The 15,912-nt window shown below is 42.1% G+C and overlaps 1 protein-coding gene across 11 annotated transcripts in view; it reads left to right on the top strand.

Annotated features, from left to right (window-relative positions):
* The window catches only part of NEK10 (NIMA related kinase 10), a 224,246-nt gene that overhangs the window by 49,306 nt on the left and 159,028 nt on the right, over window positions 1-15,912 (top strand). For all 11 annotated transcript variants that reach the window (XR_006207097.1, XM_042955045.1, XM_042955048.1 and 8 more), the window contains 7 exons: window positions 1,470-1,694; window positions 4,801-4,940; window positions 6,952-7,013; window positions 9,273-9,350; window positions 11,184-11,248; window positions 15,293-15,395; window positions 15,501-15,629. Coding sequence is in view for 10 of the 11 variants with exons in the window: in XM_042955045.1 (XP_042810979.1) it covers window positions 1,470-1,694; window positions 4,801-4,940; window positions 6,952-7,013; window positions 9,273-9,350; window positions 11,184-11,248; window positions 15,293-15,395; window positions 15,501-15,629 (802 nt within the window). In the remaining variant the exon portion in view is untranslated. The remainder of the gene's footprint in view (window positions 1-1,469; window positions 1,695-4,800; window positions 4,941-6,951; window positions 7,014-9,272; window positions 9,351-11,183; window positions 11,249-15,292; window positions 15,396-15,500; window positions 15,630-15,912) is intronic.

The raw sequence follows: 15,912 nt of genomic DNA, 5'->3' as shown, positions 1-15,912 counted from the left end.
CCAGGCCACTGTGGGCTCTTTGTGCCGAATAAGAGTGTGGTTTTTATCTGTGAACATTATGGGGACTCCCAGGAAGATTTTAAGCATGATCAGATTCATTTTGGGGGAAGATTACTCTGGTGGCAGTGTGTAGGGTGTGTGACGTGGGGAATGTAGCCACACAATGAGCTCCACTGAGAACAAGGAGGGAACGTTTGGTGTGGAAAGTTCGAGGAGATGAGGAATACCATTTGCCAAAAAACATATGTTCTGAATGTCGGAGCACAAAAGTTTGGAAGGGATTGGAGCTGTGAGAAATTGGCTCAGGGGAAAGGAACGGTAGAGTCGTGTGGGCATGAGAAGATTGGAGACGCAAGTGACAGAGGGGCTTATGTCTTGGACACAATCAAGGATCGCAAGAATGGGAGGAGCTGTGGGGTTAGCCAGCTACATGACTTGTAAGAGAATTAATCTCGGCAGTTGCCCAGGAAATAGGGGGCCCTGAAGGCTCTTGATTGGCAGGGGCAGGTTGGGAAAGGAGAAGCAAGCGTCTTGGATGATTCCATCTTCTGATTTGGGAAATTGAAAAGGCTGTAGTTTCATGAATCAACACTGGGCACATAAGAGGAAGAGGCAACGTGAAGAGGAGGATAATGACTTTGAGCTGAGACCCAGTGGGGTGACACACATGGTGGACTGCCATGTGGCTAGAACTTCTGGAGGTTGAGAGTGATGCCTGGGCCTGGCTCACGATGCCAGGACAGAGCGGGTGTTTGAAGCCACGGGAAAGGGTGCCGCTGTCCAGTGAGAGTGTTTAGGGTTAAGGGTGGCTCTATGAAGTGTGCATCATCATCATGTTTCAGAGCTCAGCTGAACCCACTGTCACATGCTATCATTATCTTTATTTTACTGTCCAGATACTCACTGGGCACTTTGCCTTTACGTTCCTTGCATTGTAGGGTTGTTGTTGTTGTTTCTCGTTTTGTTTTTGCCATTTGTGTTAATGTCTTGTTTTTGTAACCACCTAGTAAGTTTCTGAAGACTTGGGTGGAGCTTTTATTTCTTTTGTCTTGAGCACAATGCCGGTCCTATTGTATGATACGCGGTATCTATTTGCTGGTTAGTAGGTTTTTAGCCAGACCAGTGGGCTCAGAGTGAGGCTCTGACTTAGAACAGCGGGTCAGCGAACTCTGACCTGCAGGCTAAATTTGGCTCCCTGCCCATTTTTGTAAATAAAGGTTTATTGGAACATAGCCTTGCCCTTGTGTTTTTATGTATTGTCTGTGGCTGCTTTTGCATAGATTGGCTCGGTTGGGTGGCTGGCAAAGCATAAAACACTGGCCTGCAATCCAGCCCCTTAGAGAAAACATATGTTGACCTGTGACTTGGAAAATGTTACAGGGATGCAGTGATGATGGCTCTAGTCTAAATGTGAAGTCAATAACCCGCCGTGCCGGGGTTCTCATTCTCCTCCTCCCCTCCCCTTTCAGATTAACCGCAGAGTTACTGCGCCTACTTTGTGCCGAACCCCAGGTAAAGGAGCAGGTGAAGCTCTATGAGGGGGTACCCGTCCTCCTCAGCCTGCTCCACTCGGACCACCTGAAGCTGCTCTGGAGCGTTGTCTGGATTCTGGTTCAGGTTTGTGAGGACCCTGAGACCAGTGTGGAAATTCGCATTTGGGGAGGCATCAAGCAGCTTCTTCATATTTTACGAGGGTGAGTCAGAGGGGGCCTTTGGCCTACTCTGCCCCAGTCACTGAAGGCCGGGGAGCCTGCCATCCAAGGGCACATTTGGTACATTGGCACATTACCAGCTAACTTCCTCCTGCTCCTTGGCCATTGCTGTCGTGGACAGTCATTTATCCTTGTCACAGACGTGCGTGAGCTCAATATCAGGGGCATTCATCTTTTAAGCTTCTTGGGAGCCCTCAAATATTTATCTTTGAATCACAAGCCTCCAGTTCCGTACCAGGAATATAGAAGGCCATCAGTCTGCAAATGTAGATTGAATGGAGACCCAAGAACCTGAAGAAAACATTTATCTTGCCCCCTTTTTCTTGACGTGCTCTATGCGTATTGTAATCCCAACAAATACAGTAATGTTCCTTTGAATTTGCTGTTTTCCTAAGATGTCTGCATCTGTGTATATGTCATTCATCTACAAAGAGAAAGCAAAACCTGCAATGAGAGAACAGAGGAATAACCCTTAGCTAAAAGGGGAGAAGGCATTATTTATCAAATGATTAGCATGTGCTGACCCTGGTCCAGTTGCCCTTCTTTCCTCTCTGATCTTTCTTGCCTGAAGGTGGGTTAGCACCTTATCTGTCGTTCAAAAGTAGAATTCTAATGACACCCAAGACTTGAGTGCGGAGAAGGAATGGTTGGTTAAAATAGTTTCAAATTGAAATTTTCTTGAAGTATGTGGCAATAAGTGTGTATTAGGTATATTGAAGTAATGCATAAGGATATCTTTTGGTATGTCGGTGGGAAAGTTCTAGTACCTACAATTATCATAAAGCATAATTCAGCCTTATAGGTACAGAATCAAAGTTGAAAATGAGCACGTCTGCCCGAAAGGAATCACACTTGTAATCCACAGTACATAAATAAAGCTCACTCTAATAAAAGCAGAATGACTTATTCTTAATACGACCAGATATTATCAAATCAGTATTATTCAGACTTTGTGCCTGTTGTACCTCTAGGAATATTATGGAACTCCATGTTGTCAACTTCATTTTCTGTGAGGACGTTTCCAAGTATAAGAACAGACTATAGAGATGTGAACAATAGCTTTGTTAATGATTTCTGTCATTACCAAAACAAAGGAAAAAAATATAAACTGTTGACAGTACTCACTTCTACGAATATCATAGGAATATCTCAATTTATAGTATAAATTATAAATCTTCCATTTGTACTGTGGCATAATAAGCTAGCTCCTTGGACGTTTAGCAAAAGTTTTTTATTTTTTTGTTTGTGTGTGTAAACTGCGGATGGTAGTGGTGGGCATTATGATTCACCAGTACGCCTAGTGCAATAGCTATGGACCACCCTCTCAGAGAGCACTTATTTTCTTTGATGATAAAGTGAATTTCAACCTGGTTAAGCAACACTTCAAAGATAAAACCTACCTTTTTTACCATAGAACTCAGTTTAATACAAGGCAGCAGTTTTCCTCTTTGGCTCAAGATGTAACCATCCTTAATAGAAAAGAGTTCATCCATGTCTGGAGAGTCATTTTGCCAGTCCATTTCTATGGTGCAATGTTAGAAAACTCTTCCCTGGGAAAATGACATATGTCAACACTCATTCTACGTTAAATATGTCTCAGTGCTCTGGGAGAATTTATTACCCCAGCTGGGTAAACACTGTCCTTTCAGAGCTTGTGCCTGCCCCGGAGCTGCCTGGGGCTGGTACAGGGGGTGGAGGTTGCCAGATTGTCTGCCGGCTTGAGTATGAACAGGGATTGTTGTCAAGGCAGTTTCCAGAAAACCTGTTCACGCCCATTCACCTACAATCCTAAACTCAAGAGTGGTTCCTAAAAGGCTGTATACGCGAGTAGGGGGAGTGATCTCTAAAATTTGAGTTTTAACATAATTTTGTTGACAGGTAAGGTCACCGGTTGTGACTATCCATACACCTAGCTCCATTACCTTCTCAATGCTACTCGAAGGAAAGGCACTAGTGGGCTCTGATGACACGGGAGGGAAGCCAGGGAGACTCTATGTTTGTTATATTTAGGCACAAAGAAATCCAGATTGAGCTGCTGCCGTAAAAAATAAGTAAATGAAAAAAATATAGTATTCACATACAACAAAAAAGAACAAAACAGATAAAAGACATGAAGAATCTATTGTAGAAGATGTTACCTTGAGTAAACAGAAAAACAAAAGCTTTATTTTATCAAAGATGTTAAACGGAACATGACATTTATGACCCGAGATTAAAGATGAGATGCTAGGACAACAGAAAGGGGAGGAGAGAGATTGCAGAGCTAGGGAAAAGGCAAGGACTGAATAATCCACAGAACTGAGATGTTCATCAGAGTACCAGACAGAACCTGGAATTAGTACAAGGAAGGGCAAGCTTGAAAAAAATTGCACATAATGTGGAGGAAAAAGTCAAAGGAATGAGAACCATTAGAGAATGAAGGATATGGTTTGCAGAAGATGAGTTTTGAACTTGTGGATACTTGATATCCTGGGTTAAAGAATAGAGCAGAAGGAATAAAAAAAATTCAAAGATATAATAGAAGAGACCTTTACCAAAATAAGATTGGAATTTCTTGGAAAAAGAAAACTCAGAATGATGAAGACTGAAATGTAGTCAGGTGTGTTGATAGCAGCAGAATAGAGTTGAAAAACAAAGGTGGACATGTGGAGCAGTGGGGGAATGACAGTCTTTTCAATGAATAGTGCTGAGTCAGTTCAGTAACCATTAGGGGAGGAGGAAAGGAAGGATGGAAGGAAGGGGGAGAAGGAGGGAGGGAGGAAAGGAAGGAATGGAGGAAGGAAGGAAGGAAGGAGGGAGGGGAGGAAGAAGGAAGGGAAGGAAGGAGGGAAGGAAGGAAGGAAGGAAGGAAGGAAGGAAGGAAGGAAGGAAATGAAGAAAGAAAAAGGGGAAGGAAGGAAGAGAGAAGAACCCTTACCTCACACCACACTCAGAAATCCATTCTAGGTAGATTAGAAGGTGAAACAATAAAGATAACACAGGAGAAAACTTCACTACCTGGGAGAGGCAAACATTTCTTAAACAGGACCCACAAAGCACTGACCGTGAAGGAAAATTGATAAATTGTGCATTAACTTTTCGTTTTCAGAGACAGAAATTTTGTTTCTGATCGTTCTTCCATCGGCAGCCTGTCGAGTGCAAATGCGGCAGGCAGAATCCAGCAGCTTCATTTGTCAGAAGACCTAAGCCCTCGGGAAATACAAGAAAATACTTTTTCTCTTCAAGCAGGTACTTATATAATACTATTATCTTATACTACTTGATACTGGTTAACATATTGTTTTATTATTCTCTGTTATACAATTAGTGTGATAATATTAATTAGGCACAATCCATGTAGAAGTCTGAAACTTCCTGGTACTTGTGTTGGGCTTGCAGGTTAGCGATGCCACAAACTTTTCTCTCCCTTCCACATTCTGAACACATTGAGAAGTCAGCATGGAAGTCAGTTATAAAGAGAGCAGAATATTAGCTTTATTATCGGTAAAGCTGGAGTAGAGAATTCAGCTTGCTATGTGGCCAGAATCATGGTTCCTATACTTTCTAGATCTCAGAGCACCCTCCTTAAGGGAGACTGTACAATGCACATACTCGTTCCCTGGGGGCAAGGGAATGCCTTCCTTATTCCATGTGAGCTCCTAAAGAGAGGACAGAGCCTCTCTCGCCACACAAAAGCAGAAGCAAGAATGTATGCGCACACTTTTGGCAGTTTGGCACAGCCCCGAACAAGGTTCACACAAGGGCACCTGGCCTTTGCAACAAGTGGGGCTTCGGTGCTGCTGATCAAGCTGGGTGCCTTGCGGTGGCTAAGGAGGGGAGCAGAGAGGCACTGGTGGGTCAGCAGGAGGGGAGGCAGGTCCCAAGAGGAGAACAGATGTGGCATGGGGAGGACGAGAGGGGGTAGGAGAAAGGCAGGTGTTCCATGCTCCCTAGTATTTCCTCCTGAGGACTGGGGATGTTTCTTCGCAGGCATATGAAGTCAGGGAAATAGGATCTCCTCTTCGAATTGCCATTTCTGCTTATTCTGAAGGCCTCCATCTCAGTATAAGGGCACTTGCTGGGGATTTCCAGTTTGAAGTCTCCCCAGGAAATGTAATCGAGCTGACATCAGAGTTCCTGGGATTTCTAGGCCTCTCTCAAAAAGTGGATGAGATCCATGGTGCTAGAGGTCAGAGGGGCAGTTACCCCCATGTTTGGTGGTAGGCAGATTACTACCTGGGAAGGGGCACGGGGGGCCCTGGGGAGCTGGACGTATCCTATCCTATTTACTCATCACAGCGGCAGTAGTTACAGGGCATGTAGATATGCAGTATCTCACCAGACTGTACACTTAAGATATAGCTACTTCATACAGCTTGTTGTATACTCCAGTAAAAGGGAAAAATTTTTAAAGTTAAAAACATAAGTGGTTAGAAGTAGGGTCTGAGTTTTTGCTCGACCCACTTGGATGGCCACGTGGCCTTGGACAAGTGCCTTCACCTCTGCAGACTTCAGTTTTGCTCATGTGAAAGAGTGGTGGTTACCATGGTATCAGTGTTAGAGGGTTATCGTAGAATGATATGAGGATATACAGCATGCCTGTCGCCCAGTGCAGGGCTAGCACGAGGGTCGCATAAATGGTGCTGTAGGGTCAGCATATTTTTGGTAGACAAGAAGCAGTTCAGTACAGAACGTCACGGAAGGCTGCCATGGTGGCTATAAGGAGGCGGGAGGGGTAGTGCTCAGGGCGTGGGATTTAGCATCTGACACACCGCACTTGGACTTCTGGCCCCTGGCACTTACCGAGTTCTGTGGCCTGGTCTGTCAATCTTTGTGAGCCTCTGTTTTCTCATCAATCAAAACGGTAATCATAGTACATACTCGGATTATAAGGGTTAATTTGGATAATATATTTAAAGTTCTCATTTAGTCAACCATTGCAGAGGTATTTATTGAGCACCTGCTATGTGCCAGGCACACGCTGGGCACTGGGGATCATAATGGAGCCGCCTCCTGGTACACAGTAAGTGCTCAGTAAAAGGCGGCTGTGGCGTGTACATGCACATGAATTACGTGGAGAGCAGAGTTAGGCACCCCTGAAAGTCAGCTGCCCTTCCCCCAGGGCCGTGCCTGAGGGAAAGGTGCTGTTTTCTGAGGAGTGACTCCGCTAACAGAATTCCCCGCGGCGGTAGAATATCGAAGTAACTGTCCGGTGCAGTCAGTGAGGACAGACGCGATCATTTGGTGGTTTTCCTTCCAGCCTGCTGTGCTGCCCTCACCGAGCTGGTGCTGAACGACACCAACGCCCATCAGGTGGTCCAGGTGAGAACGCTGCTCTCCAGGGTCCGCCGCAGACCCCACCCGGCACCACTCGCGGACCACACCTCAGGGCAAACTCTGTATCCCCAGAACACAGCTTTTGGGATCCCATGCTGTGGTTTTCAAGTATTTTGATATGTCTTATTTAAGTTCTAGAACTCCATTTTATATTCCTTTTAATTTTTTATTTACTATTTCTTTTTTAAGATTTTGTTTTTTTTTTCAACGTTTTGTTTTTTTTTTTTTTTTTTTTTTTTTTATTTTTGGGACAGAGAGAGACAGAGCATGAACGGGGGAGGGGCAGAGAGAGAGGGAGACACAGAATCGGAAACAGGCTCCAGGCTCCGAGCCATCAGCCCAGAGCCTGACGCGGGGCTCGAACTCACGGACCGCGAGATCGTGACCTGGCTGAAGTCGGACGCTTAACCGACTGCGCCACCCAGGCGCCCCAAGATTTTGTTTTTAAGTCATCTGCACACCCATCGTGGGGCTCAAAGTCACAACCCTGAGATCAAGTCCCAGGCTCCACCGACGGAGCCAGCCAGGCGCCCCGAAAATTCCACTTTATATTCTTATTCTTCCTCCTTAAACTCACTTGGGTTTGAAAGAACTGCTCTGTATTTCATCTCTCATGCTTATTCCCTACATTGTGTGCGATCTTTTTCATTTTCTTTATCTTTTTTTTTTAAAGCTATTTTAGGGGCGCCCAGGTGGCTCAGTCGGTTAAGCGTCCGACTTCAGCTCAGGTCATGATCTCACGGTCCTTGAGTTTGAGCCCCGCGTCGGGCTCTGTGCTGACAGCTCAGAGCCTGGAGCCTGTTTCAGGTTCTGTGTCTCCCTCTCTCTGACCCTCCTCTGTTCATGCTCTGTCTCAAAAATAAATAAAACGTTAAAAAAATTTAAAAAAATAAATAAATAAAAGCTATTTTAAACCGCTTTAATTCTGGGTATATAGGATGCTATGAGTCGAGGATGATAGTCACTTGAACTAAGAGTATGTCAGGTTGTTCAGCTAGAGGTGACTGAAACACACACGCCAACAAAATGTTTATTGCCCAGAAACCAGTTTCACAAAGCTTGATTCATTAATCAGTCCACTACATATACAGTAGTATACACTACCCGACTTCATCTTCAAAATACATGAGAGGTAGTAAGAGATCAGATCACCGATGCTCAGAGTCCCGAGGGGAAACTCAGCAAACCAGGAGGCCGCGGGGGAGCAGGGCATATGGACTTGGTCACATTGAGGTTCAGTTCCTAATATCGTTACCTGGTGGCTTGGCCACTGGAAAAAAATGACTCAGCCTCTCTAATAGTTGGTTTTGTCATATATAAAGCAGGGAAATTATAGACAAATTCACAGAATAGCTATAAAGACCAAATGCATTAAGGCAGGTAAAGCTCTTCACAGTTATAATGTAAGTGCCCCCATATAACAGAGTTCAGTAAATTAAATATTTAATAGATAATCGAAAGGTAGCAGTAAGTTAGCACTTTTTGTTCATTCTGCCATGTGTATATTTGCATTAGAGTATAGAAGGATCACTTTCTATACTTTAGGTTTTTCATGCATAACCTTCATTTTTTAAATCTATTACTCTTGTTTCTTTTATTTTTTCCATTTTCTTTTCTACAATGATTTATCTATGTGTATTGTTTAATTACCAAACTATAAAGGGAGAAATTGTATTTCATAATCAGATACTTAAAAGGCAAAGTATAAAGATATTTGTATCCCTTTACTGTGTGCCTTTTTATCCCCTATTCTTTGTTTTTAAAATATTTAAGGGGAGCCTGGATGGCTCAGTTGGTTAAGCGTCCAACTCTTGGTTTTGGCTCAGGTCATGATCTCGTGGTTCATGGGACTGAACCCTGTGTTGGGCTCTATGCTAACAGTGTGGACCCTGCTTGGATGTTCTCTCTCCCTTTCTCTGCCTCTCCCTTGCTCACTCTCTATCCCTCTCTCTCTCAAAATAATTAAACAAACATTAAAAAATGAAGTATTTAAATTACTTTAAATTGACATGCTTTATTATTTATGACTTTAAAGACAGCTGAAATTTTAAGATTGTGGCTCCAGTGTTTGGTGCTACGTTGACATATTTAATATTCCGCTATAAGTTTACACAAAGTTCCAAAATTATACTAATATTTCTTCTCTAATATTAATTTTTGAGATTGTTTAGTTGCTTCTTTGTGCTTGTGTTTCTTTATGGCATTGTCACTGTCACTGATAACATGGCCCTTTTATTCTTCCAGGAAAATGGTATATATACAATAGCAAAGTTAATTTTACCAAACAAACAAAAGAATGCAGCAAAAACTAATCTGTTACAGGTAATAAGCATGTCCATTGTTCTTTAATATCAAGTTACTGAAATCTGGGGAAACTTTAATAGTACAATCTGTAATTTTTAGCACTGGTCTCTGTACTGACCGTGAGGGAAAAATATCTGGTGAGGGAGGCTGGCATGAAAACAAATGCTGTAAAAACAATATAAAAGGCTTAACAGTTTCTCTGGGGTGGGAGGTGAATTAGGTGATTTTATTTATGTATTTCTTTGCTTATCAGTAAGTTCTATTTTTTCAAAACATGGAATACTTGCTTACATATCGGAAAATTGTAAGAGGAAATCGATATTCCATCTTTAAGCATGGACCACAGTCAGTAACACTTCACCCTTACAAAGGAAGGCCTGTGAAATGGATCTTGGTGGATGAGAAGAGACTTGCTAAGTCAATAAGGAGATATGAGTGGGGCAGCCATGGCATCTGCTACAGGGTGGAAAGGCATTCTGCACAGAGGGAACACCATGTGCAAAGTGCGAGGGCCTGGCAGCTTAGAGTGTGCTTAGGCTGCTGGGTGGGGCTGGGGTGCGTGGTCAGGGGAGGGGCATGAGGCCTTGCGTGCGGGTAAGAAGGGGGCACGTTACTGCAGTGTCCTGTGTGCGTCGGGGGACACTGTCCCCGAAGGCACTGGAAAGATAAAATCCGGTTTAAAGTAAGCCTTTGCAGTACTTGCAGATCGCATTCCCCCCATGCCATTTAGAAAAGGAAATAAGACACCACGTTTGCCTCCATTCTGACTGAAGAGCTCCCACCCAGAATGACAGTCAAGACTAGCAGAGAATTCTTGGTGGTATCTGTGGGCTGGCAGGCAGAAGTTTTGGAGAGTTACCCATGACGACGGACAGGAGCGGGACTTAATTTCCTTGGTGCACCACAGGCATGTGGACATGATGCTGGACAGCAGATTAAATCAAACCCATCGTGCAGATGCATTTTGTTAAGCCAGGAGAGGGTTTTTAAAACTTCAAATTGAAATGGTTTTTGAGGAACATTTGTGTCCTCCTTTCTCACTGCCTCCACTGCCCTCCACCAGGCTCTTTAACATCATTGTGTTGTCTGCCTGGCTTCTCTGGGCAAGTTTATTTGTCACCCTTCTGTATTCAGACCACTAATTTTACGAAGGATTCCACGTTCGAGTTCAGCAGACCTCGATCACCCAGTGGTGGCCTATTATACAGGCCCAACTGCAGGCCGGGGGCTCTCTGGTTTTTTTCTTGGCATTGCACACTGTCAGACATTTAGACATTTATTTTTCTTTGGTAAAGTCTCACAGGCCTCTTTCTGAGTGTTCTCGGGAGTTACTGTAGATTGTTCTATTTGGGGAACGCTTAAGACTCTTTACTCAAGAGACCAATTTGTCAAGTTTGAGTCCAGTGTGCCTGTGGCTATTTTTATATGTCATCATTTCGAGTGTTTATTTTCTCATAGAAGCCATATAAATATCGAGGTATACATAGCAGGCTAGAAACAAAATAAACCTTGAGCTCCTGAAAATCTTTGGATGTTTGGTTTTCTCAGAGTAGGAATTTTATTTCTGGTCTCTGTTCATTTTGTACTTTCTAGAAAGGAATTAATGGCAAGTCCTGAGTGAAACAAGGCCAGCGTCATAGTGTTCTACACCATAAATGCTTTCTTAAAGCATGAGACTTACCCCAGGTATTGATGGATTTCATTTTCAGTCCTAAGCTTTGGCTCCCATGTAGGGCAGCCACTCACTCACAGTAAAGCCACTGTAATGTTTAGTTCATGATAATGTTATCCTGGAAATGTTTTCATTTGTCGAGCTACCATTTAAGAATCCCATATCCTTTTATTTTCCAGTGTTACGCGTTCAGAGCATTGAGGTTTCTATTCAGTATGGAAAGAAACAGACCACTCTTTAAAAGGTATGAGCTTAGAGAAATTTAAGTGACCAGCGGTCATGAGATCGACCTGTTTGCACACACCTGATTTAGATGCAAACAGTAAGAGAGGAATGAGTCAGTACGTAGAACATGTGTTTTCAGATTTTCTAGAATCCACAGATAACACAGAATTACCCTAGTGATATCTTAACACTGAAAGTGAAGTAAATGTGGATGAAAGAGAAGGACTCAATCACTCTATCAATCCAACTTTTCTTAATTACTGTGACTGCTATGAGTTTTAGTTTTCCTTTTTTCTTTTTTTTTGGGACATTAACATTTTATTTTATTATTTTTTTAATATGAAAATTTTTGTCAAATTGGTTTCCATACAACACCCAGTGCTCATCCCAACAGGTGCCCTCCTCAATGCCCATCACCCACTTTCCCCTCCCTCTCACCCCCCATCAACCCTCAGTTTGTTCTCAGTTTTTATGTCTCTTATGTTTTGGCTCCCTCCCTCTTTAACCTCTTTTTTTTTTCCTTCCCCTCCTCCATGGTCTTCTGTTAAGTTTCTCAGGATCCACATAGGAGTGAAAACATATGGTATCTGTCTTTCTCTGTCACTTATTTCACTTAGCATAACACTCTCCAGTTCCATCCACGTTGCTGCAAAAGGCCATATTTCATTCTTTCTCATTGCCAAGAAGTATTCCATTGTGTATATAAACCACAATTTCTTTTTTATTTTTTTTACTTAAAAAAAATTTTTTTTTAACGTTTATTTATTTTTGAGACAGAGAGAGACACAGCATGAACGGGGGAGGGTCAGAGAGAGAGGGAGACACAGAATCTGAAACAGGCTCCAGGCTCTGAGCCATCAGCACAGAGCCTGACACGGGGCTTGAACTCACGAACCGCGAGATCATGACCTGAGCCGAAGTCGGACGCTTAACTGACTGAGCCACCCAGGCGCCCCTAAACCACAATTTCTTTATCCATTCATCAGTTGATGGACATTTAGGCTCTTTCCATAATTTGGCTATTGATGAAAGTGTTGCTATAAACATTGGGGTACAAGTGCCCCTATGCAGCAGCACTCCTGTATCCCTTGGGTAGATTCCTAGCAGTGCTGTTGCTGGGTCATAGGGTACATCTATTTTTAATTTTTTGAGGAACCTCCACACTGTTTTCCAGAGCGGCTGCACCAGTTTGTATTCCCACCAACAGTGCGAGAGGGTTCCCGTTTCTCCACATCCTCTCCAGCATCTATAATCTGATTTGTGCATTTTGGCCACTCTGACTGGCGTGAGGTGATATCTGAGTGTGGTTTTGATTTGTGTTTCCCTGATGAGAAGTGACGTTGAGCATCTTTTCATGTGCCTGTTGGCCATCTAGATATCTTCTTTAGAGAAGTGTCTATTCATGTTTTCTGGCCATTTCTTCACTGGATTATTTGTTTTTCGGGTGTGGAGTTTGGTGAGTTCTTTATAGATTTTGGATATTAGCCCTTTATCTGATACGTCATTTGGAAATATCTTTTCCCATTCTGTCAGTTGCCTTTTAGTTTTGTTGATTGTTTCCTTTGCAGTGCAGAAGCTTTTTATCTTCATGAGGTCCCAATAGTTCATTTTTGCTTTTAATTCCCTTGCCTTTGGAGATGTGTCAAGTAAGAAACTGCTGCGGCTGAGGTCAGAGAGGTTTTTTCCTGCTTTCTCCTCTAGGGTTTTGATGGTTTCCTGTCTCACATTCAGGTCCTTTATCCATTTTGAGTTTATTTTTGTGAATGGTGTGAGAAAGTGGTCTAGTTTCAATCTTCTGCATATTGCTGTCCAGTTCTCCCAGCACCATTTGTTAAAGAGACTGTCTTTTTTCCATTGGATATTCTTTCCTGCTTTGTCAAAGATTAGTTGGCCATACGTTTGTGGGTCTAGTTCTGGGGTTTCTATTCTATTCCATTGGTCTATGTGTCTGTTTTTTTGCCAATACCATGCTGTCTTGATGATTACAGCTTTGTAGTAGAGGCTAAAGTCTGGGATTGAGATGCCTCCTGCTTTGGTCTTCTTCTTCAAAATTACTTTGGCTATTCGGGGCCTTTTGTGGTTCCATATGAATTTTAGGATTGCTTGTTCTAGCTTTGAGAAGAATGCTGGTGCAATTTTGATTGGGATTGCATTGAATGTGTAGATAGCTTTGGGTAGTATTGACATTTTGACAATATTTATTCTTCCAACCCATGAGCACGGAATGTTTTTCCATTTCTTTGTGTCTTCTTCAATTTCCTTTCTATAGTTTTCAGCATACAGATCTTTTACATCTTTGGTTAGGTTTATTCCTAGGTATTTTAGGATTCTTGGTGCAGTTATGAATGGGATAAGTTTATTTGTCTTTCTGTTGCTTCATTATCAGTGTATAAGAATGCAACCAATTTCTGTACATTGTTTTGTATCCTGCAACTTTGCTGAATTATGTATCAGTTCTAGCAGACTTTTGGTGGAGTCTGTTGGGTTTTCCATGTATGATATCACGTCATCTGCAAAAACTGAAAGCTTGACTTCATCTTTGCCGATTTTGATGCCTTTGATTTCCTTTTGTTGTCTGATTTCTGATGCTAGAACTTCCAACACTATGTTAAACAACAATGGTGAGCGTGGACATCCCTGTAGTATTCCTGATCTCAGGGGAAAAGCTCTCAGTTTTTCCCCATTGAGGATGATATTATCTGTGGGCTTTTCATAAATGGCTTTTATGATGTTTAAATATGTTCCTTCTATCCCGACTTTCTTGAGGGTTTTTATTAAAAAAGGATGCTGAATTTTGTCAAATTCTTTTTCTGTATCGATTGACAGGACCATATGGTTCTTATCTTTTCTTTTATTAATGTGATGTATCACATTGATTGATTTGCGAATGTTGAACCAGCCCCGCAGCCCAGGAACGAATCCCACTTGATCATGATGAATCATTCTTTTGATATGCTATTGCATTCGATTTGCTAGTATCTTGTTGAGTTAACATTTTAAATGGATGACATGAAAATATATGCCTGTTCTTATGCATTCAGAAATGCCAAAGTTGGTCTAATCCTTTGCTCTTAATCCATAAAAAAGTATTTGTCTGGATGTCTTTCATAGGGTAGGTGCTCATTTGAAGGGGAAAGGGCTGGGTGTTCTTGGCTCAGGAGGCTGTGCTGGTGAGCGTGACAGAAACATCACCCCCTTGGGAAGAAAACAGTCACCTACATGTGTGGTCTGCCTGGCATTGTATCGGGCAGGCTGGCCAAAATCATAGGCCCAAGTTCTTACTAGGATTCTATTGTTAAACGGCAGAACAGAAATAAGAGCTTACGTTAATATAATGCCTTTTGTTCAGAAGCGTTGGAACATTTTATGTTGTTACTTTATTTACAAATGATTCTTGAATTTGAGGGAAGAAAAGTGAGTAAAATTATTATAACCTTTTATTTCAAGGCCCTAAACCCTTCATTTTTGTGGACTTAAAAGATTTTACTAAGCCCTTGAAACCAGTACGTTGGAAAGGATGCATAAATCTCTCCATTTTTTTTTTCATTTACCTGTATTTTTATTTTATTTTCATGAAACATTTAACAATGGGGTTAGTATTTACCTCCTAGGGTTAACATGAGGACTGAATCAAATGGCATTTATGTAAGTGTTCAGCACTCCATAAACACCCCATAAACATTCCTTCCCCAAATGTTTAATGCCTGCACCCCTAAATATCTCACAAATAAGGTCTTTGTATAACCTGTATCATAACATGAGATCTGCTCTCTTAACAAATTTTCAAGTGTACAGCCCAGTATTGTCAATTGTAAGCACAGTGTTGTATCTCTAGAAACTTTCCTCTCTGGTGGCTTTTCCTTATCCCTTAAGAACTGTAGTTCTAGTTCATTTTTGTGAGATACGCTGTTGAGTACTATTTGCCCCCGCTTTGTTGATATCCTAAGGAAGTTAAATTTGCTTAATGTAATGAATCTGTGAATGGGTTAGCTCCCAAAGGGAAGGAATGAGGAACAGTTACCAAGACCTACATGAAGTGTATGTGTGTGCATTTTCCCTGTAGGCTTTTTCCCACCGACCTGTTTGAGATCTTCATCGATATAGGACATTATGTTCGTGATATCAGCGCTTATGAAGAATTGGTATCCAAGTTGAATTTGTTAGTGGTAAGTCCTGAGTTTCAAATACTTGTGAAGGCTGCTGTGTGGGCAGGATGCAAATTATCATAGTGCCCATTTCCTTGTTTTTTTTTTTGTTTTTTTTTTGGTTAGGATGATGAACTGAAGCAAATTGCTGAAAATATTGAAAGCATTAATCAGAATAAAGCTCCTTTGAAATACATAGGCAACTATGCAGTTCTGGATCATCTTGGAAGTGGGGCTTTCGGCTGTGTTTACAAGGTGACGTTGCCCTTGGAGAACACTTCTCTGACCTTCCCCAGCAAACCAGATATCCCACTTGCACACACCCATGCAACCGGATTGACGCCCTCATTATTGGAAAATAGATACGCAAATTAGATTTTTGCCCATCAGATAGCTGTACTGATGTTATCTCAGTACAGCTCTCAGCTCTAGAAATTGGCCACTGGTCTTTGAAGACAAGAGCCATTATTAATGTCTCACCAAAAAATAGTAAAAATGGCTTGTCCTAGTGCATGACACTTTCTCTAAAGTCACACCA

Source organism: Panthera leo, chromosome C2, assembly GCF_018350215.1.
Source record: "Panthera leo isolate Ple1 chromosome C2, P.leo_Ple1_pat1.1, whole genome shotgun sequence".
NCBI classification, from domain to species: domain Eukaryota; kingdom Metazoa; phylum Chordata; class Mammalia; order Carnivora; family Felidae; genus Panthera; species Panthera leo.
The sequence above is the reverse complement of the archived record's forward strand: the minus strand, read 5'-3'. Positions and strand labels throughout refer to the sequence as shown.